Source organism: Rhineura floridana, chromosome 13, assembly GCF_030035675.1.
Source record: "Rhineura floridana isolate rRhiFlo1 chromosome 13, rRhiFlo1.hap2, whole genome shotgun sequence".
Classification (NCBI taxonomy): domain Eukaryota; kingdom Metazoa; phylum Chordata; class Lepidosauria; order Squamata; family Rhineuridae; genus Rhineura; species Rhineura floridana.
The window spans coordinates 9734152-9757738 of record NC_084492.1 but is presented as its reverse complement, the minus strand read 5'-3'; the positions used below and the strand labels follow the sequence as shown (position 1 = coordinate 9757738).

General features: G+C 43.0%; 1 protein-coding gene across 5 annotated transcripts in view; it reads right to left on the bottom strand.

Annotated features, from left to right (window-relative positions):
• Positions 1-23587, bottom strand: part of SLC38A8 (solute carrier family 38 member 8) — a 49953-nt gene that overhangs the window by 3272 nt on the left and 23094 nt on the right. For 4 of the 5 annotated variants that reach the window (XM_061594469.1, XM_061594468.1, XM_061594466.1 and 1 more), the window contains exons 3-10: positions 21746-21944; positions 20037-20190; positions 18799-18903; positions 16673-16730; positions 8631-8745; positions 6677-6824; positions 2646-2845; positions 384-435 (exon numbers count right to left, since the gene is read on the bottom strand). In XM_061594469.1, coding sequence (XP_061450453.1) covers positions 384-435; positions 2646-2845; positions 6677-6824; positions 8631-8745; positions 16673-16730; positions 18799-18903; positions 20037-20190; positions 21746-21944 — 1031 coding nt within the window. Of the gene's footprint in view, positions 1-349; positions 436-2645; positions 2846-6676; positions 6825-8630; positions 8746-16672; positions 16731-18798; positions 18904-20036; positions 20191-21745; positions 21945-23587 lie in introns of all 5 variants that reach the window. The other variant, XM_061594467.1, reaches the window with a different exon arrangement.

Below are 23587 nucleotides of genomic sequence, written 5' to 3'. Positions count from 1 at the left end.
CAGATGTGACCCTGATGTGGGAGCAGTGGGCTTCAATAATCTGTTGGAGTATTTAAATTGAGCTTCTACCTATGCTCACCTTCTGTTTTTGTAAGGAAAATACATATATTCCAATATGCTAATAAGCACACAGTGACCTCGTTCAAATTCCTTGGTGCTCAGAGTGTGAACAGCGTTTCCAAAATTGGGGCTCTCCAGATGTTTTGGACTCAAATTCCCATCAGCCCAAGGCAGTGTGGCCAATGATGGGGGAAGGTGGGAGCTGTAGTCCAACGCATCTGGAGGGCACTAGGTTGGGGAAGCCTACCCTAGACCACCAACTGTGCTCAATAAGCATTCATAAACATACAGCAAACAGAAGTTGGGGGGAAGTACAGACATACTTGGTCCTCGGCTTGATGGGTTCCATCTCCACTGCACACACCAAACATAGTCCTGCAGTGAAACAGAAATTGCTCAGAATTCTTATTGCTATAAGCTGCTCTGGTCATTAAGCACTGATGGGCAGAATGCAAATTTGATAAAATAAAATAGGTACATAGGTAGATATTAAGAGACAGTTTCCATTTAACCAATCCTCTTTTTCTCCCAAATACTCCTTTTTAAAGTAGTCAAACATGGCCCCATCTGCACTATACATTTAAAGCAGTATTATACTACATTACTACTACGACTACTACGACTACTATGACTACTATTTATATCCCACCTTTCCTCCATGGATCTCAAGATAGCATACAGATATGGTTCTCCACCTCCTGATTCAATCCTCACAACAACCCTGTGAGGCAGGCTAGGCCAAGAAACACTTACTGGCACAAAGTCACCCAGTAAGCTTCACGGCTGAGCAGGGATTTGAACCCTGGTCTCCCAAGTCTCAGCCTGACACTCTAACCATATACCATAGTCATGATTCTCCCAAAAAATCCAGGGAATGGTAGTTCATTAAGGGTGCTGAGACCAAATAACTCCAGTGGACCCAATTCCTTTCACAGAGCTACAATTTCCACAGTAGTTTAATAATCAATCAATCTCTCTTCTCAGGGAACTCTGGGAATTGTAGCTCTGAGTCAGGAATAGGAGCCTTCTAACAACTCTCAGCACCCTTCACAAAGGACAGTTCCCAGGATTCTCTGGGGGAAGACATGCCCACATTCACACCATACCTTTATTCCACTATTATTCCACTTTAAACCCTCTTCCCCCCCCCGAGCTACAATCCCCAGCATTCTCTGGAAAAAGGGACTGACTGTTAAACCACTCAGGGAATTTTAGTTCTGCGAGAATAGGGGTCTCCTAACAACTCTCAGCACCCTTCACAAACTAGTTCCCAGGATTCTTTGGGGGAAGACATGACTGTTTAAAGTGGCATGATTCCACTTTAAATGTACAGTGTAGATGAGGCCCATGTCTGGTTCATATCCAGGGTTACGTGTGTGGAATTGGCATTTACTGCCTCAAGTTGAATGTTGATTTTTAAATAAACAAAAACTAACTACTCAGGGGCAAGATCTCCTCAGACGGATTCAGAATTTGGCTTGGCAAACTGAGCTGTTTGCCAAAAATAGTAACTAGTTCCCTCCTTAAAAAAAAAAAAACCCTCAATTTCAAAACTCTCACAGTCCCAACAACATCATGGCTCAAGCAGCCAGGGATCATATAGTTTCCATCAAGCCTGATGTCTCTCCTAATGACTATGATGTCCTGGGAAACTACATTCCTAACAAGGAGACGGAGACAGGCACACTTAGCAGCTCAGTTTAAATCCAAAACAGATATGAAATTTGCAGGGGGATGAGTAGAGAATACAGTAGCTGAATTATGAACTGAATGCCAAGTATACAAGCTGGATAGGTTTCATTCCAACCCAGTTATACAAACTTTTGCAACATCACTTCTTAAATATTTATTTATTTATTTATATGCACACCCAAGTTTCTAGTCCTTACTGCTGCAAAAGCCAATGCCAAATGAAGTTGCAGAAGAATCAAGAGGTAGGAAGAGGAATCTACCAGGATCGCTGGTGATCAAGGCCGTACCTTATATATCACTGTGCCTCTCCCCATTTCCAGCAAAAGCATTTTTCAAAAGTAATAAAGTTGGTGTGCATCATTGTTTAACTTGCTGCTTACTTAAGCAGCAGAATTTAGGTTTTTTTTCTGGTGGAAAATTTCGGTTACCTTGACACAGAACTTTGATTAGTGCCTTTTTTTTTTTTAGTGCAAAGTGTACACCGCTCTGGTCAAAATCTTCCACTGCAATAATCAAGGCATCAAGGAAAGCACACGTCACTTGGAAAAAAGAGGTCTCTATTGAACATACTAGTTCTCTTCTAGAAAAAATGCTTGATAATTAAATCCGTCACTGAATACCTTGCCGGGAAGAGGAGGAGGGGGAAAAAAGCTAAAGCTTTCATCAACCCACAGACTTTTTCATGGTGATTAGGTGTGGGGAAAGAGAAGAATTAATTTCTCTGAAATAAGGAGAATGGATGGTCAAGAGACATAGTGACACCAGCTCTTGGCATCTGGCAAGAATAAGTGGGGAGAGCGCTGTTGTGCTCAGGTCCCACTTGCGGGCTTCCTGTAGACTGTTGGCCAATGTGAGAATGCTAAATTATGGGTGAGAACACAACGTGGGCATACCTGGAAAAATGAAGATGAAGAAAGCACTGATGCCCCCAATTACACTGATCACATTGCTGATGTCTGGTACAAACAAGGCGATGACCAGCGTTACCACGACCCACGCAGTAGTAAGCGTGACTCGCATCCATTTCTCATAGGGCTCTGTTGTCAGAACATAGCTGTGCTTGGAACTCAGGCAGACATCCTGTAGGACTGACCTAGCAGATATATGGAAACACAATTACACACAACACAACAGGGTTCCCCTTCACAGGCAGCTGGTTCAATTGGTGGAAGAGGCACAACTTCTACCAAACTGGACAGTCATATAGTTCAGTGGCAGAGCATTTCCTTTGCATGCAGAAGGTCCCAGGTTCAGTCGCCGGTATCTCTAAGTAGGGCTAGGAAAGTCCCCTGCCTGAAACTCTGAAGAGCTGCTGCCAGTCAGTGTAGACAATACTGAGCTAAAAAGGAACCATACTGAGCAAGATGAACCAAACATATCGCTCAGGAAAAGACCGCCGGCTTATATTACTGGCCCGTTGTTTTTCTCACGAATCTCCAGGGCTGGAAAGAAGAGGCGTAATTCAGGTGATGCAGTTCAAATTAGGAAGGACTCGTATGCCCCATGAACCTGCATCCTGGATGAAATCTCTGAGCAACATGCATAAACCAAGTACCCATATTACGCTGCCAGATTGTCTTAAACCAGCAGTGGGGGATCTTTTCAGCCTGAGGGCCACATTCCCTCTTGGCAACCGTTTAGGGGCCACATGCCCCTGATGGGCTCAGCAACAGGCAAAAAGTGGGCGAAGCAATAGTTGCAACTCCTCCTGTCGTGCTGCAGATTTCACGCCTGCTATGCAAAGCTAGAGAAGTATGCGTACGCACGCGCACACACACCCATCCAGGGAAGCAAGAGGCACCACAGTTGAAGGACATATTGCAGCTAGGCAAAAGCTCTTGAGGGGGTAGAGCAGGGATGGGCGAGAATTTCAATTCAGTTTGCATTTCTAACCGAATTGATCAAATTTGCAGCCTCTGAAACAATGTGAGAACTGAAACACAGCCATCCTTCAAAATTCACTTATTTGAATTTTGCAATGCAGTTCACCAACCCAACAATGCTTACAAAATTTATTAATTTATTTATTATTTAATTTGTATCCCACCCTTCCTCCCAGCGGGAGCCCAGGGCGGCAAACAAAGGGCTAAAAACACTTTAAAACATCATAAAAACAGATCTTAAGATACTTTAAAACAAAACAGCGTTAAAAACACTTCAAAAAAACAACTTTAAAAAAGGGTTAAAAACATTATTAAAAACATATTGCGCAATTCTAACACAGATGCAGCCCGGGATAGGTCTCAACCTAAAAGGCTCATTGAAAGAGGAAAGTCTTCAATAGGCACTGAAAAGACAACAGAGTTGGCGCCTGCCTAATATTTAAGGGGAGGGAATTCCACAGGGTAGGTACCATAACACTAAAGGTCCGTTTCCTATATTGTGCAGAATGAACCTCCTGATAAGGTGGTATCTGCAGGAGGCCCTCACCTGCAGAGCGCAGTGATCAACTGGGTGTATAAGGGGCAAGACGGTCTTTCAGGTACCTGGTCCCGAGCTGTATAGGGTTTTGTACACTAAAACCAGAACCTTGAACTTGGCCTGGTAAATTGCATATATTAGGGGAAAGCGTGCACAAAAATGAATAGGTGAGTGAAAATAACATGTAAACATGCATTATATGGCAAGAAATTGCTTGCAAAAATGTGTATTGCAGAAATGCAGAGAACTGAATTTAAGACTGGAAAAATGAGAAACTGAGAGGACCAAACCTGGCAGATCTTTCCAGCTCTCAGGCAGAGCAGGGTCAGTGAGACTTATGGTTTGGTAAAGCCCCAAGATCCACATAGAGAGGCCGGGGGGCCAGGCCTGAGGCTCCCCGGCTGCTTCTTAAGCTTTCGTACATATGTATCACTGTCACCATATGGCTTATATACCACCACTTTAGGCCACAAAACATACATGCACACAGGAAACAGGGGCAAGCACAAGCTGGCGAGGACCCAAGTCTTACCTTAAGTCTTACCCAGCTAAGCAGGCCACGTTCATTTATGTATTTGATTTATTATTTGATTTATATCCCACCCTTCCTCCCAGCAGGAGCCCAGGGCAGCAAATTCATTTGCAAAAGATGTACAAGAGAAACTATTTACTTTCAAAGAATCCTTCTTCGGGGCACTTTTTGTACAGCCTTTTCCATCATGTGCAGAAACCACAATAGCAAGCAGCTATATACAGTAAAAATTCTGAAATTCCCCAGCTGGGCAATGCCTTTGTTGGGACCAACCAAAATGCCCCTAAAGCTGTAGCAAGCTTTCAAGGTCTCCAGATCTCTTCATCAGACAAGATGTTACATAAAGCAGGAGGTGAAGGGAAACAGTTGTACAAAACATACCCCACAGAAGCATGCCCCTGAAAAACAATTATTCCAAAATATGTCAGGTCTGAAATACATCTTCCTTCAAGTCCCAGGAGTTATTGGGGGGGTACAAAAAAATTAAGATGTCTGCACAAAAAGAAGCTACTGAATGTTACAAACTCTCGTGATGAGATGTTCCAGGGTTTGCTTTCCTTTGGAGGAGAGTGCGCTAGACACTTATGGGTATCTTTTGTAATATTTGATTTACAGAACTACACATGAAAGCAAATAAGCAGCCCCGGAGCAGGCAGCGTATTTAATAACTTCGCATTCAATTTCCAAAGAGACCCCCTACAACCCAAGGTGTTCTGCCTTTGGTCAACTTAGAGCTCTTAAACTTTATCAGTAACTCCAATTCAAATTGTTAACCTGGGTTCAAACTTTTCTCTGGTTCCCCAGCAACACCAACAGGCTGTAACTTCCCCAAATTCAGATAGATCTTGTGGTCCAAAAGCTGAATAGAGGTTCTCAGCCATCAAAAGAAGTTCTCCTGTCAGTAGGAGATTTCAAAGTATCAGCTAATTATTCTAGTCTATTAACAGGTCACCAGCCCGAGAAAGAATAGTCTCCAGGCATTTGTAATTATAAGTTGTATGCAGAGTTGCATCATTTACATAATTCATTCTGCTAATCAAGGGATCAGCCACACCTCCTAGCTAACAGAAACCCTACCAAGCAACTCTGACCAGAAGCCCCATGCGGACATCCAAACCCATATTTGAAAAGCCAGTGTGGTGAAGCAGTTAGCAATTAGAGTGGTGGTATAGGACTGAGAGACGAGGGTTCAAATCCATGAAACTGACTGGGCAACATTGGGAAAGTTGACATCTCTCAGCTTGACTTACCTCATAGAGTTAAGAGGATATAAAAGCGGTGGAGATGCATGAATGCTACCTTGGGCTCTTCAGAGGAAAGGGCAGGATACAGTATGGAATAAAATAAATCTGAATCAAAGTCCTAAACGGTTTTGGTGAAACAGGCTGGATTCCATCCTAAAGCAGTTACGTGGTATGCTGTATTTTAAACAAGTTTCCACTCCTTCCGTTCGGTGCAGGAATAAAGACAGTATTTGGTAAAATTAGCAGCTCAAATGACCTATTCTAGGAGGTAAGCCAAATCAGGCTGCGCTTTTAACCAGAGGCGCTATTCACAATAGGGATGTGCTAGAATTCCATCCAATTCAGATTTGGTATTGAATTTTCCATTAACTCACATTAATTCATTAACTTTCTATCATTGCTGATCATATTTTTATGTAGCCATTTTCCGGAGCTATTTTTGAAAATCTAAACCTCTAAAATACAGATATCAAGAACGATAATTTTATCAATATTTTCTTTCAAAATATCACTGTTTTTTGCAAGGGAAAAACAGATTGGTAAAAGCAGCTGCTAGTGGACCAAGAATGAATTTGAGTTGATACCGGCTTGGTAGGTTGACAGAATGCTTTCAAACCGGCACCAGCCAACAGATCCCATGCCAAATACTTAATGACAGTCCTCATTAACCAGAACTGCATATCTATCAGGCATAAAGCTTAGGAAAATCATCGCTTCCGCTCCTTACCTTCCCAGAAGGAGAACAATGGGGTAGATGGTGACTATGGAGATGCCAAACAACAGCCGAGCTATGATGACCAGCACATCATTTCCTGGGTAGGACATCAGGATGTCAGCGGCAACATCAGCACCAAATGTCAAATAGCCATAAAGCCCTATGCAGAAGAGCAGATCGCTGAGCTCATTAGGTATGCCAAGAAGTGTACAGCTCTTCAGCTGAGATGTAGCAAAATGAACTGTTTCACACTGATGGGATTGTGCTACTCTCTCCAAAAAAACCTACTGAACCTTCTGTTCAGCAGCCTGTATATCAGGGTTGGCTAACCTGTGGCCCTCCAGGTGTTGTTGGAGTACAACTCCCATCATCTTCAACTATCGGCCATGCTAGCTGGGTCTGATGGGAGTTCAAATCCAATAGCAGCAACAACATCTGGAAGGCCACAGGTTAGCCAACCCTGCTGTATAGAAAACAGGAAAGGATTAAGAATGAAAAAAAAAAATTGTTTATATGCTGTTTTTTGGCTCAATGTCCCCGAAAGTGGTAAACATAGAGTTAATACGAAAATACGATATACAGTAGCAAAATCACAAATCTCAGACGTGGAATCCCACATAAAGAACTAACCATCCACGGAGCCTTCCACCTGGCAGAAATTCTTCAAAGTACGACATGTTATCTATTATACACTACTTAGTTCTCTAAAGAAGCAGAAAGAAAGCAATTTATCTGAACTAATTAATGTCTCTATCAGCCACAACAGGGACACCCTGAACTCACCTGGTAATATTGTGAATCTCTCAAGTCACACACTGAGCCATAAAGAAGCATCTTTTTAAAAATCAAGGCATGTTCTTCTGCCCTATCAAATCTCTCTCAAAAGAGAGGGGATCCACCCAACCATCCTATCACCAGACATACTGCTGTTTGTCCAGAATGGTCAACCACTCACTATTCAAGGCCAAAAACATGCCTTCCCACTTCCCACAAAAACACTGACATTACTGGACCCCCATCAAAACAGGAAGTTGTGTACAATTAAGAGAATGGGATGGATCCTTAGGCCATCTGGATATATATCCCTTTGCCTTATGTTTACAACATGTTTGCTATTAGCCCCCGATCTCCTGACTTCAATCTAGATTTCCTGCTCTTGCTTGCTGAAAGACCTGTAGGAGGCTAGCAGGGATGGAGGAAAAATTTGACTCAATCTGCAAGTAGAAACTCCATCAAAGACAAAGGAAAGAAATAGCCAGCTTCAACTTGGTTATTTCCCTCATTTTTTTCTTTATCGTAGCTTTAGCATAGCATAGATTTAGCATAATCTGTTATGACTACAGATGGAAAGATCTGTCCATTTCAGTTATCTTAATTTATCTTCTTTTCAGTCTTAAATTCAAATTTCCAGATTGCTGCACCAATTGTGATTCTTTTTTTTAATCCTCATGAAAATTCTTCAGCATTTCAGACTGAATTTCTCCTACTAAACACATTTTTGTATGCAGTTTTTTACTAATATCTGCATTTTTGCAAGCGGTTCCCCGCCCCCCAATACGTTGCATTTTGTATGTTATTTTCACGAATACATTTTTATGCGCACTGTCCCCTAATAATATGCATATAATATTTTTGTACACATTCTTTGGTTGGAGAACTGCATCACAAAATTCAGATAAGTGTGAATTTCAAAGGACAGCAGTGTTTTGGTTCTCATACTGTTTCAGAAAGTGCGAATTTGGTAGAGACGGCATGAAACGCAAACTAAATCGATTTTCTCCCTCATCCCAAACTTGAAAGCTTCATTATCACCTCATTCACTTGCCAAACCAAGAGGAATTTGTAAGTTAGCCATCACTCCTGCTCTGCAAAGAGTCTGGGTGCAGGGCTCCCCTTCCACTAAGGTCCAGTAAACAAATTAGGAGCTTGGTACAAAATAGAGATGGGCCAGTTGAAAGCAGCTTACCTGTCAGAGAATATATAAGCAGACAGAACAGCATGGACATCACGGACACTACAACCCAGTGTGAGAGCTTCTTATTGCTCATGCTGCTGTAGATGGCAATGCATGCTTCATGACACTGAAACACAGAGCAGGTTTTGGAAAAGGATGGCATCCACCCCATCTCCATTCCTGGAGCTGGGATAATATCGGTTTCTGTCTGCTTCCCCCGCCTCCACATCAAAAGTGCTCCAACTTAGTCTTATCTACACCAGGGGCAACCTCCTAACTTATGCCCCATTCCCCCTCTGGAGTAATCAGCAGGGTAAATTATGAATGACTGTAGACCTTTAAGGAATTTGTTGCTAAAATTGGATGTTTTTGCTGCTCAGATGGACCATACTCCTGCTCAGAAGCTATTGTGCAAAAATGACTATCAGATGCTTCCATCTTGCAATTGTCTCCTCCACTAGTCAGCAGCACTCTGTGCCCGGATGCATTGTACTGAGTTGGGCTGAATGCATGTTTAGTTTCAGGAAGTCAGGCAGGAGGAGTGGAAGAAGGCAGTCCATGTTCCATGACATGATCTATCAACATGTTTTCCAGCACAAAACTTATCCCCCCTCCATTATCAGAGGTGTATAATTTCCTGCGATCGATTTAGACAGACAGCATCGCTATAGAAAACAGACCTTCAGTGTTGTGGCACCCTTTGGAATTCCTTCCCCTTAAATATTAGGCAGGTGCCATCTCTGTAATCTTTTCAGCACCTACTGAAGACCTTCCTCTTTTCAACAAGCCTTTTAAGTAGAGACTTTATTCCAGTCTGTGCTGGAATTGCTTTTTAAGATGTTTTTAAAGATTTTTTTAAAAAAGATATTTTGAAGATGTTTTATTTTTAAGATGTTTTTGATGTTTTTGTTGGTCAGTGACGCAGGTTATGAGACTTACAGATAAGGTTTTTAGCAGAGAGAGAGAAACCTGAAGCAGAAGGGTTAAACTGTGAGAACAGAGTTCCAGACAATCAAGGTCAGTCTGGCTAGCTGAGGGTGTGATAAGCTGGGAACTGGCAGGAACTCGAGTGTGGGGGAAGAATTGTCAATGGAGGAAGATGTCTCTAATGTCTTTGCCTAGTAAAGACTCTTACATGAAACTTGCCTGGCCTGTCTTATTCCTGTTCTAAACGGCTCTTGGATCCATACCACGTCTCACCTACACACGCAGTGCGCTACAGGGGCTATGGGCCCAGATTATGAGGCGTTGTAGCGGGTTCGAGAACTGGTGAAGTGGCGTTGTTGCAGAGAGAAACAAAACGCAAGTGAGAGGCAAGTAAGAGTGAGCAACATGGCTGTAAATCTGTCTTCCGGGATGCCGATGGAGAGACTGAATGCTGTAAATTACTCCAGTTGGAAGTGGAGAATGAGAGCTGTTCTGATTAAAGAGGATTTAAATGATGTCGTGGAAAAACCCCCTCCGGCAGCTCCTTCAGCAGCGTGGCTGAAGAAAGACGAGAAAGCGAAGGCTTTTATTACTCTGGGGCTATCAGATTCACAACTGTTGCTGGTGAGTAATGAGCCGACTGCTAATCAGATGTGGGAAAAGTTAAGAGCTGCACATGTGCAACAAACTGCGGGAAGCAGGCTGTGTTTGGCACGGAAGCTTTATCAGATGCGTTTTACTGATGATGTGACTATGGAAGAGCATTTGGCTGAATTGCGTAGATTAAATGCTGAGCTCCAAGATCGAGGCGTGCATCATAATGACTTGCAGATGGTTTATCTCCTGTTATCTTCATTTGATCAAAAATGGGACGTGCTGGTTGCTGGTCTTGAAAGTCAACCAGACGGGACTCTATCTTTGGACTTTGTGGAACAGAAACTTCAACAAGAGTGGTGTAGGAGACAAGAAAACAAGAAAATGGACTTAAAAGAGGCTAAGACTGTGTCTGTACAACAACGGAATCAAAGAAGCAAGGAAGAGACTAAAACATGTTATTTTTGCGGGTCACGTGGGCATCTACAGAGACATTGTTTAAAGAAGAGGAATTACAGAGACTTTGAAAGTCAGAGGGCAAGCGTGAACTTTGTTTCTAAAGAGAGCAATAAACTGATTAACTCTAAGTGGCTTCTTGACAGTGGAGCGTCTAATTGCCTAATCACAGACTCTAGTTTATTTTACACTTCAAAGCCGACGCAGGAGAAGCTTTATCTGGCTGACGGATCTACTCAGGACGCGACAGCAAGAGGAACGCTGAAGATGGGTAAATTGGGAATTTTAACAGATGTATTATTGATTTCTGGTTTAAAATATAACATTCTATCAGTGAGAAAATTGGCTCAAATAGGTTGTAAAGTTACATTTGAAGGGGATAGATGTTTTGTGAGAAAAGATGGTGAAATATGCATGCAAGGGAAATTACAGAACAACATGTTTATAGTTGAATGCAAGATTGATAAAGACATGTCTGCTTGGATAGCAGTAAATAAAGAGAAACATGAGAATTGTGTCCATGAATGGCACAGAAAATTAGCACACGGACATTTTCAAAAGATACAAAACACCCCAAAATATAGTCAAGATTTGAAGTTAACACACTGTGAGCATGTGGATGAGAGTGAGGTATGTTATAAAACAAAAATGACTGTGAAGCCAGTAAATAAGAGCTGTGAAAGCACGACTTCAGAACCCTATCAGCTTATACATGTGGATTTAGCTGGTCCTTTTCAGTGCTCAAAAGGTGGAGCAAGGTTTTATTTAGTGATTGTGGATGATTTTTCCAGATTTACACATGTGTTCTTATTGAAAAAGAAAAGTGACGCAGAAGAGAAATTAAAGGCATTCATACAGAAAACAGAGACACAACATGGGGCTGTTATCAAAAATATCAGATCAGATAGAGGAGGAGAATTTGCCAGTAATTCATTTCAAACATATTTGGAAAAGAAGGGAATAATTCATAGTCTCACCGCTCCCTTCAGCCCTTCCTCCAACGGCACGGCAGAGAGGAGGAACCGGTCATTGCAGGATTCATTGAGAGCAATGCTAGCAGATGCTGATTTGAATAACACTTATTGGGGTGAATGTATACTGTACACTGTTTATATTCAGAACCGCCTAATGCACAGAATAGGCATGTCTCCCTATGAGAAACTGACTGGAAGAAAACCCAGGGTGAAACACATAGAACGTTTCGGGGCAAAATGCTGGGTACATGTTGCAAAACACTCAAAAGCACAAGCAGGACGCATTTTGGGATTTCAGAATTCATATTACAGAGTTTGGTTACCTGAGAAACAACAAGTAGTGTTAAGCAGAAACATAAAGGTGATAGATGAACCTTGGAGACACAGCCAAACAGTGATCTTAGAGAGTGAAAACAAACAGGAAGCTGCAGATGTTCCTTTTGGGCAGCAAATTCCATTAAAAGCTGCTTTGACAGATTTAATATATGGTGGCAAACGTACTGTTAAAAGGCTGAGAGGTGAAGACATAACAACACATGATACAGAAATGCCAAGTACAAGTGCTGGTCCAACTAAAGTTGAAAGTGAGGAAGAAATGGAAATAGATAATGTCAGGAGATCAGAGAGAAAAACGAAAGGTCAACCTCCTCAGAGATTTGCATTTAATGTTACACAACACAATAATGAAACAGATGAAATTCCAGAGGAATGGGAAAAAGAGGGGCCTATAGATAAAGAAACAATGGATCTAATGTGGAAATATTGTGTTGAAGAATGAAACGTAATTGTATCATCAAATAAAAGCAAACATGAATCTGTGAAACTTGTGTAAATAAAGAATAAAGAGGAACTGAACTGAACTGAAACTGTAAATAGAAACTGTAAGAATCCATGTACTGAAATGCATTTGTAATGAAAAGGTAATGTTGTAGAAATGTAATAATTGTAACTTGATGTTTTGAGGTCTGCAAGTCTCAGGTGGGGGCTGTTGGTCAGTGACGCAGGTTATGAGACTTACAGATAAGGTTTTTAGCAGAGAGAGAGAAACCTGAAGCAGAAGGGTTAAACTGTGAGAACAGAGTTCCAGACAATCAAGGTCAGTCTGGCTAGCTGAGGGTGTGATAAGCTGGGAACTGGCAGGAACTCGAGTGTGGGGGAAGAATTGTCAATGGAGGAAGATGTCTCTAATGTCTTTGCCTAGTAAAGACTCTTACATGAAACTTGCCTGGCCTGTCTTATTCCTGTTCTAAACGGCTCTTGGATCCATACCACGTCTCACCTACACACGCAGTGCGCTACAGTTTTGTTCCTTGTTTGCTGCTCTGGGCTCCTTCTGGGAGGAAGAGCAGGATAGAAATTTAATAATAATAATAATAATAAAGCAGGCACAAGAGAAACCTGATGGAATGGAGAGAACCAGTAGGACATCGTTATCTCTTGACTGAAACTCTATAGGAAGGACAGGACAGGGCGTTCTAGAGGTGGTATAGCTCTATATGTCAAAGAGGACAGAGTCCAGCAAGGTAGACATCCCAAAATAGGCAAACTCCTCCACAGATTTACTGTGGATGATGATACGAGACCTCAAGAATAATTTAGTACTATCCCACACACACTCTGACAAAAATGTCCAGGGTGATTTTTAGATGGAAAATGTAATCCAGGAAGCATCCAAAAGAAGGAATTATGTAGCAAAAGGTGACATTGGTTTCCCTCACATAGACTGGGGAAATGTGTGTCCCAGTAGCAAACAGTTAAAATTTCAAGATACCCTCAGACTGTGCCCTAGAATAGTTGGCCATGGAACCAACCAAAGGGGTGGCAGCCCTATGGTAAATCTTAATTGGCTACCAGGACCTGGTGCAAGATGCAAGAAGCGATAGGAACCAGTGCCAACAGTGCTATTAAATCCAACATGTATGTCAATTGTAATGATAGCCGGATCAATTCTCGTATGTTTCATATGTAAATGGATAATTGCCAAGTCCAACATAGTCACATTAGACTTCAAAAAGAGGTGACTTCTCAAAAATGAAGCGATTGGTAAAAAGAAAGTTGAAAGGGAACGTCAAGAGGGTCAAATCCCTCCAGAATGCCGTGGAGTAATTCAAAATCACAATAATAGAAGCTCAACTTGAATGTATACTGTAGATCAGAAGAGGTACCACCAAGGCCAAGAAGAGGCCAGCAGAGTTAATAAGAATAGCCAAGGAAGAGATGAGAACAGCCCTGTAGCCAGCCTTCCTCATTAGGTGAGGCAGCCACATTACTAGATGGGGCACTTCTCATTAATTGTGAGCCAATCCTCCCCTCCCCCCCCCCACTCACTGAACGTGAGGGCCAGTCCAGGGAAAGGGAAGGCAGTGACCTTCCCTCCTCACTCCTCCTCCATCCAGAGTGCGTGTAAACCTTCATTAATGAAGTTTAATCTGTTGAACAGTCTCACCCTTTTTTGAGAGCTCCCCAAGAATACCAGGCTCAAAAGCTTGACTTTGCCCATAGCCACAGTCCTCCTTTACCTGTGGTCTGACCCTGTGTTCTGATTCTTCATGAACTGAACTACTTTGGTAATGACAGTAAGCTCCTGAGGTTGGCACTGATGCTGTGTTAGGTATGTCAGTTTTAGATTCCACCCAAAAAACAAACTTGTTCACACTACAAGTTTAGGGAAGGGCAGAGAAAAAATAAATATTTTATTGTGTTTGTTAACTCCTCCTTGAGGGTCCCTTCTTCTAGTCTTGTTCCTGACCTTTAGATTTTCCTTCCTGTTAAACAGCCAAAGGGATTTTTAACTGGTTGCTATATAAAGGGTTAACTAAGTAAATGGAAAGTGTGGAAAGCAATTGAATTTATTTTTTTTTACTGATTGCTGGGTTGATTTTTCTACCCAGAAATCATGAAAAGGCCTCATGCTGACCTGCACACATTGGGAAAATCAGAGATTGGCCAGAGTTTCAGCCTAGGTGGCCAGCTAACTGTAGTGTGTACAGCAGCATTTCTATTCCTCTAGGGTTGCTTTCATCCTTTGCCATCAAGTACTCAAGAAAAAGAAGAATAGACACTATGATTGTGAATATAGTGAGCTGTAAAATAATAAAGGGTAACTTAGGGTCAATATTCTTTCAGATCACTTCAAGTTCTCTCTTTATTTCACCCTTTAGCAATAAACACCCAATCCTGCTCTACTTATCCTAATTACTGCAGAATAAACAAACTCTTACTTATTACTGCAGGCAAACAAACACACTTTATTGATGTCTGTGTAGAGAACACAACTGAAACTGAAACAGAAAAGAAGAGCAAAGGAAAGTCCAAGGGGTGGAGTCTAACTCTATCTCTAATACAAAGTTCTAATATTTAACTCTTCAAGGACCACGTTACTATACAGGCTTTTTTTCAGGATCACTAGGGTGATCATGAAAAATCCACTCTCAGTCAGGGAAAGTGTTGAGTGAGCAGACTTTGGGGAGCTAGCTCTTTCAGATGAGATTTTTCTTGTGCACTCACCCTGCCTTATTCACTGAATTTTTCAGAAGGCCCTATTCTTAAATTGCTCCTGTTCTTAAAGCAAACTGTCATTAATTAAATGGAGGCTGCCACTGTCTGTCATGTCACAAATTAAAAGGTCAATTTTCCTAAAAATATCCTGGCGGGGGCAAAGCACAGCTCCGGGAGGGGAGCGGTACACCCGTTTTCCCACCCTGGTTACAGGGCTGGATGAGAAGTCTTCCTTTAGAAAATGGAAGTTTTGTCCAAATGGGGAGAATGAAAAGTAAATACAGACGTGGCAAAAGAAATGCAAGAAGACAATAAGGGACCCAAAAAAAGAATCCAAGCAGCACATCACCAAAAACATTAAGACCAACAATAAAAAAAACTATTTAGATAATTTAGAAGCAGGTAACCTACTAAGGCGTCAGTTGGACCTTTGGGCAACAAAGGAGTCAAAGGTTTGCCAAAGGAGGAAAAGTGACTTCCAGTAGTATAGTGGCAAATTCAGAACTGCAGGGTCCCTTCATGATAGCCGTGCCTCCTCCTATCCTCTTTTTTCCCCCTGCTCGGTTGAGAATGAGATCCTTATTAATGCTTTCTCCCACAACTAGGAGTCAATAAGCATGAAAGAGCAGAGTGCTAGCTACTGAGAAGAGTCTTCTCAGTGACTGACTCACCTCCTTTCACTCTGATTCACTCTAATTAGCAGGAAAGAACAAGGAAGTAGGTTAGAAGACTCTTCTCAGTGGCTAACACATTGTCATGCTGATTGGCTCATAGGATGCTGGACACATGGGGACCCTACTAAGACACTGCTCCCAAAAAGTAAAGGGTCTAAGACCCCCTGAGACCCTGGACAACTGCACCCCTGGTGACTTCATAGAAGCTGAATGCATTCAATGGATCTGTCTTCAAGCTGGAAGATACAGGGCAGATCCCAATGCCTGAACTCAGGAAAGGAGTCAGAGGAAGTAAGGCAAACAGTGGTGAAACAGTGGCAATGTTCTGCCTCCACTGTCAGAAGTCTCTAAATACCAGTTGCTAAGAATCACAAGTGGGAACATGTGCTCATGTCCTGCTTGCAGGCTTCCCACGTGCATCTAATCTAGTTGACCACTGTGAGAACAGGATGCTGGACTAGGTAAGCCTTTGGTCTGATCCAGCAGGCTCTTCTTGTGTTCTTATATCAAGTACCATGAAGACCCTTTTTCTAGCTATATTTGGTCTGCTCCTTTTCTGACCATTTGAGCTTCCCTAAAAAACAGCTTCTCACTCATTCTGCATAGGAGCTTGGATGGGGTACCCCTCCTTCATTTGGGAAGGTATCAGTTACAAATGGAAAAAAGATGGGTGTCAAGAGTCAGGTCCACCTGAGAATTCCCTTAGGTGTGGATGGAATAGGTGGTGAAACTAGATCCTCTTTTGGTTATCCTTTCTTCCAACTTTAGGAGTCTCTCTTTTCTCCATTATGTCAAAGGGGTTAAACCTGAATAGAGGGTGTTGCATCACCTCAAGTGGAAAAATAAATAAATATGACTTGGAAAGATTGATGATGGGGGGAAAGAAGGGGAGGGGAAACAAGAAAGGAAGAGAAAAAGTTAAACCTCCTACCTGAAATCCAAAGCAGATTGTTGGGATAACACTGAACATAGAAGCCCAAGAGGAGACCCTGCAAGGTTTAAAAACAGGGCACATGTGAGTGTCACAACTGGCCAAGTCAGATGCAAATAGAGCAGGACAGAGCAAGAGTGTGTGCGCTAGCTACCTAAACCACCATGTACTCCACATGAAGGCAAGGGGTTACTTTAACATAATAGATGGCTCAAAAGAGTAAGCCAAGCCACACACACCATCTTACAGATTTGATTCATATGAAATCTTATGCTTCAGTGAAACTTCTAAAGTATGCAAGGGTGGTCCAATGCAAGATGGAAACGGTGGATATTAGGGATGGATTAGGGATATTAGGGATCTGTCAATTTTGGTTCTCTTGGTTTCTCATTCTTAAATTCGGTTCTCCACATTTCTGCAGCAATTTGCTGCTGTTTTTTTAAAAAATCCTCATGAAAATCCTCCAGCATTTTAGTGAGAATTCTCCTAATAAGCGTATTTTGGAGGCAGTTTTGACGTAGACATTTTTGCAAGCCATTTCTCGTCATGTAATGCATTTTTGCATGTTATTTTCATTCATATATTCATTTTTATACACACTTGCATTTTTGTAAATTTGGTTGGTTGGCGAACTGCAATCCAAATTTTGAGTAAGGGCAGATTTCGAAGGATGGCTCAGTTCTCACATTGTTTTGGAAAGTGCAAATTTGATAGATTGGGCTTGAAATGCAAACGGAATCGAAATTGTCACCCATCCCTAGTGGATTTATTTAGTTATTAATTAATTAATTATTCAATTTATATCCTGCCCTTCCTCCCAGTAGGAACCCAGGTCGGTATCCACCCTGGGCTTCTACCAGTTATGTTTATGTACATGAGTACCCCAATTCAATTTCCCCCATGGACTACTTGAAAGTTGCCGAGAGTCTTGGCAAACCAGTTCATGATTTTTCTGCCTGTTTAGCCATTGTAATACACTGTGCTAGATGCTAAAGCTTTTTAAAAATTATATAGAATTAAAAATTTAATACAATAAGGAATAAAAGAATAAATGTTTTTGATGTTTTTTTATGTTGACCACTATCCTTTTTTATAAACCAACAACTCCCACTCTGAGTTACTCTCTCTTGCATGCACTCTCTTAGTTTCTTCTCCTCTTTCTCTACATGTTCCCATGTATCGACGCTCCTCCACTCCTATCAAGTGCCTTGTCAGCTTCTTTTCCCCACAGAGTTGCCACCATGGACTACCTCAATGAAAGTCACAGACCACTGGTGGGCTGCGGACCGCACCTTGGGAACCTCTGGCCTAGGAGAGGATCAAAGGCGATTTAAGCATCAGCTATGAAAGCCCTCCACTATCGCTCTTCGTGGGCTGGGCTGCAGCTCAGTGGTAGAACATCTGCCTTGCATGCAGAAGCTCCCAAGTTCAATCCCAACATCTCCAGGCAGGGACTGAACCCTGCCTGAGAGCCGCTGCCAGCCAGTGTAGACAACAGTGAGCTAGCCGGACCAGTGGTCTGACATAGCATAAGTCAGCTTCCTGTGCTCCTGTCCCAACTCAGGTATGACATGAGGTACAACAGGTGCCTACTGAAGACCTTCCTCTTTCAACAAGCCTTTTAAGTAGAGACCTTATCCCAGTCTGCATCTGTGTTGGAACTGCTTTTTAATATATTTTTAAACCTTCTTTTTTAATGTCTTTAAAGCTTCTTTTAAAATGTTTTTAAAGATGTTTTGTTTTAATATGTTTTTAATGGCTGTTGTGTTTTAATATATTTTAAAGTCTGTTTTTATGATGTTTTAAAGTGATTTTAGTGCTTTTGTTTGCCGCCCTGGGCTCCTACTGGGGGGGAGAGAGGGAGAGGGAGAGAATCTATTTAACACACTTCAGAGTTATTGATGCAAGTCCTGTTAAGAAGGCATAGGAGACAAGTAGCATCACAGTCAAGTTCCCTTAAGACTCTAAGTTTAGAGGTAAGCAATGGAATTGTGGCAGGTTTAAATGATATTTAAATATCAGCAGTATCTCCATGCAAGCTCAAGGCGCTGACGTGTCATGTCAGTGATAGCTTGATAATCCCACCACCTGACAAAGAGAGAACAGTCACCCATGCCAACACTTACCCAGAGGCACGCCAATGATCATGTTTGACAACATAATCGGTTCGGAGATAGTATTTTATTACAATGACAAGCATCAGATAGCAAGCTGCCAAGGTACCAAGGATACTGAAACATACAAATGGGAAAAATTAAAGATTCCACACCACTTAAGCTCAATGGCTGCCCCCACCCCCCATATTCAAAAGGGTATCATGTGGTATCTCATTATAGAGATGAGGCAAACAGAAGCAATTAGGGTTTGGCATAAATAAATATATTATTAAGTAGGAGGAAGGAACATCTGTGAGGGTATAAACATTGTGCACACCAGGAAATCTGAGTCGCTTTTTGGACTTGAACTGGTCAGGGTGAGGGTCAATGACCTGAGGATCTGATCAGGTACCTGGGTATTGCTTTTAGGAACATGGATGTGTCCCTCTGCTGGGTTCCTCGGCTTCTAGAGCAATGAGGAACTTTCTCGCATAGGTTACTTCAATGCTTGTAAGTAAAAGTTTTATTTAGCTTGGTTAATTTGCTTGATTTATTTCTTGGCCAAAAGTGAGAATGTATGCTTCTATTTTTCTCTTTTCTGCATCTAATAAAGCATTTATATCTTACGTCATGGCTTTAGCATTGCTCGCAGTAAATCAAGGAAAGTACTGAATTTGGAGGGAAGAAGTGTTGATTGGCAGAGAAGGGACTAAACGTTTGTTGGTCTCTGAGCTGACAGTGAGTTCTCCTGAGACTAGATCTGAGAAGTGAAATCCTGTGTGCTGCTTTTCATTATTGCTGTAAAGAGGGCTTAAAGGCACCTGGTACACGCGATTGCCAACTTTACAGCTACGTACTTTGAAGGGGGAATAACACTAGGGATTTGGGTGTGTTTGGGGTGCCCCTCTGGAGTTCCTCTGGATCCATCTAAATCAGCTAAAGTCAATGTTATAAAATCCTCCCACAACTTCACAGGGTTGTTGTGAGGATAAAATAGGGAGGAAGAGAACCATGCAACCACCTTGACCTTGTCGGAGGAAAAGTGGGATATAAATGTAATAATGAATAAAAAGATTGTGGCAATTGCGCTGAGGAAAGAATGCTTGAGCAGGGCTCTGAGAAATGGGATATGGTACCCTCTTAAGTTCTTCAGTCTCTGAATGGCCCTTGTCATCAATGGAACTGAGCAATGGAAGGAAATTTGGTTGCCATTCAGCCCAGTCCCAGGACCAGAGCGCCAAGTAGCCAGAACCACTGGGGTCTTTTACCTTGTGTACTTCTGGAATCCAATTTCCCTTGGAATGGAGAGGGGGAAGATAACCAAGGCGCACAAGGCAGAAAGTGTGAAGCGATGGTCTGTGAACCAGTGCTGGCGAGAGATTCCACCACTCAAGGTTTCATTCGAATAGAAAGAATCACACACTGGAAAGGAAAGGTACATAAGGAGACAATGAGGGTTATTCACCTACTGGCTGCCATTGAGAGGTATAACTACGAATCAAGGAAAATTCAGACGAAAACAGAACCGGGCATGGAAATTGCCAATGTTCACTTATTCATTCCATGGTCAGAAGGGAAATCAGTTGAGCAAATGTGAATGGTATTCACCGCTGTTGCTTTCAGCCCACAAATGACTTACAGCTGATTACATATCATGGATCACACAGATATGAAGGCTGAGGGTTGGGCTGTGAACCAGAATGTCCCTCAGTTCAAGTCTTACCATTGCCACAAACTCAGCAAGTGGCCATAGGCAAGTCACTCACAGCCACAAGTCCCCATCCACATCTTTAGACGCACACACAGGTTCACCAATTCAAATTCCCTCCCTCACAGTTGCTATATGCCCTCACGAGAGAAACACACAGGGAAATTCCAAAGAAATTTAAAACTTGATTCAGTTTCATTGTTTGCCTGGGGAGTTTATCACCACCATCATATTTTTTTTCATTACTACTTCTAGCCAGAAGAGAACAGGCTGTAAAAAAAGGGGGAACTTTTTCAGCCCGAGGGCCACATTCTCTTCCGGGCAACTTTCTGGGGCCACATGCCAGTGGTGGGCGGAGCCAGAGGAAAATGTGGGGGCAGGACCTTCCAGACAAGCAAGAAGCATTATCAGCGGTCAAGCACACATTCCAGCCAGGCACCCAAGGAGCCTGTAAGTGATGTGGCTGGGGAAAGGGGGTGTGGCTAAGAAGGGTGTGTGGCCTGGGAGAGTCCCAAGGACATGGAGAGGCCTGGAGGGCTGCAATTGGCTCCCAGGCCTGAGGTTCCCCATGCCTGCTATAAACCTATAGCCTCCCATCTAGACCTGCTCAAATTATTATTGTTTATTGAATTTATACCCCATTCTTCCCAGAGCGGCAAACATAAACAAAGCAATTTAACAAGAAAAAGAAAAGCATACTAAAAATGGTTTAAAACTTTCAAAAATACAATTGCAATTGAAAACATTCTTTCATCAGTGATCTCTGGATCGCGGGGAACCGTCCCCTTCAGCCAACAAATATGTTACGTTCCTTAGAGGAAGCTCTCCTGATTACGTCGCTGCCGGCTGAGATACATTCCCTCCCCTCTGCAGGAAGGCAGGCCCGACTCCGATGAGATTTTGGCGCCAGCTTAAAGCTCACCTGTTTACCCAAACTTCCACTGGCTATTAATTCCCGACATCGGTTATGATGCCTTATTGGCTACAGTGATTTGAATCTTACCACGTTTTAAAATGTTAATACGCTGATTTTATTCTTTTACGCTGAGATGTTGTTAGTATTCTTTAAATTTATATCCCGCCGTTCCTCCTAGAAGGAGCCCAGGGTGGCAAACAAAAACACTAAAAGCACTCAAAACATCTTCAAAATATATATTGTGAATTGTGCACTGGTATTATTTAAATACCAGCGGAGCATAGAGATATTCTAAATAAAGAAAAAGAACAGCTGGTGGTTTCCAGAAAGCTCAAGGGGCCAAAAGGACTCACGTTTTTCTAACTGGTCTCCCACGACTCTAAGAAACGCCACCGAGATCATGAAGAGGTTCAGAATGAAGCAGACCTCACAAAGCTTCCCGACAGCAGCCCCACAGATCTGTCTCACCACACCCTGGTACGTTGTCTGGGTGCTGATGGAGGCCGCATAACCCAGGATCACTAAGCCACTAATCAGGAATATCAAGGACCCCTGGGAGAGAGAAAAAGAGGCCAAAAGAGAGGTAACAGCAACAGTAATCAGGATAGCTCAACCATTCAGGCAAAGTAGGTACCTGTCCTAGGATTAGACAACTTCATGGAGGGTAATGCCTACTAGCCATGATGGCTACGTACTGCCTCCAGCACAGGAGGCAGCCTTTCCCAACCAGTGTGCCTCTAGATGTTGTTGGACCACAACTCCCATCAGCCTCAGCCAGCATTGCCAATGGCTGAGACTGATGGGAGTTGTGGTCCAACAACACCTGGAGGCACACTGGTTGGGAAAGGTTGGATTACCGGTTGCCAGTAATGGCATTTGGGCCATCCTGGGCAGAGGACAACAGCCTGGGAAAAGGCTGGCCTAGCAAGGTGCCTCCAGCAACATCTTTTGGGTAACATGAGAGATGGGAACGTGGAACACAGACAGCTCTGGCTCTTGGGAAAGGATCCATCAGGATGTTTTCCTGCTCAGACTACATTAGCTGCATCCAACTACACAACGGCTGTGTTCTCCCTTTGCTGCTGAAGGCAGAGCTTGGAAAAGTTCCTTTTTTGAACTACAACTCCCATCAGCCCAATCCAGTGGCCATGCTGGCTGGGGCTGATATGAGTTGTAGTTCAAACAAGGAACTTTTCCAAGCTCTGGCTGAAGGCAGCTGCTGCTGAGGATCACAAGTGGGGAGAGTGCTCTTGTGGTCAGGTCCTGCTTGCGGGCTTCCCACAGGCATCTGGGTGGCCACTGTGAGAACAGGATGCTGGATTAGATGGGCCATTGGCCTGATCCAGCCGGGCTCTTCTGCTGTCTTTATCCAGGGTGCCTGCATCGCCTATGCCAGGGTCCTGTGGAGCCGCTACTGCATGGACTTAGAAGTAGGTCATATGGGTTGACCAACCCTGAATTTCATGAAGACACAATCAAGAGCCATTCCATCTCCCCTGCTAACTTGGGACACAGACAGGATACAGTTGTAAAGGAGCAGTAAACATTCAAACAAAAAATAAGGACATCAGGAGCATCACTGGTGGCCAGAGGATATGCCTCCAGCATGCACGACAAGGCAAGCAGCTAAAGGATGTCTAGGAGCCACCTGTGGGGCTCTGCAGCAGAACACAAGCCTACCAATATCCAGCAGGAACCCTCTTGGCAAGCGGCGGGACTTACCGATGGCCTAAAGACAGCTGCACATGCCAACAGTAGCACACAGAGTGGGATGTTGGAACTGCCCTCCTGGCATCAGTGTTGCTGCTGCTTACATGGACAGGGCTGAGGAGGGGCTGAAGCAGGGCAGTAGCGAGGTCAAAGCTGTGTGTGTGCACCAGCATGACCACAACCTATTTGGTGCTCTGGTTGGTGCACCTGCTCTGCCCTAAATTTGCCACCACCCTGCCTCACCTCTGTCCAGCTGAGCAGCAGCAATGTTGGTGCTGGGAGGTCAGCTCCACCCCACCTAGGGATGGAAAGACCTGTCAATTTCTGTTCTCTCAGGGCTCATCTACAGGGGAGTATTTCTTCATAACTAATACACTGCTTTTACCTTCATTATTGATTTGCATCGTCTGCAGTTCCTGCTCAATGGTAGCTGCCAATTGGTTTTTCCCATTCACACAAGTATGCATTCCGCTGGGAAGGGTTAG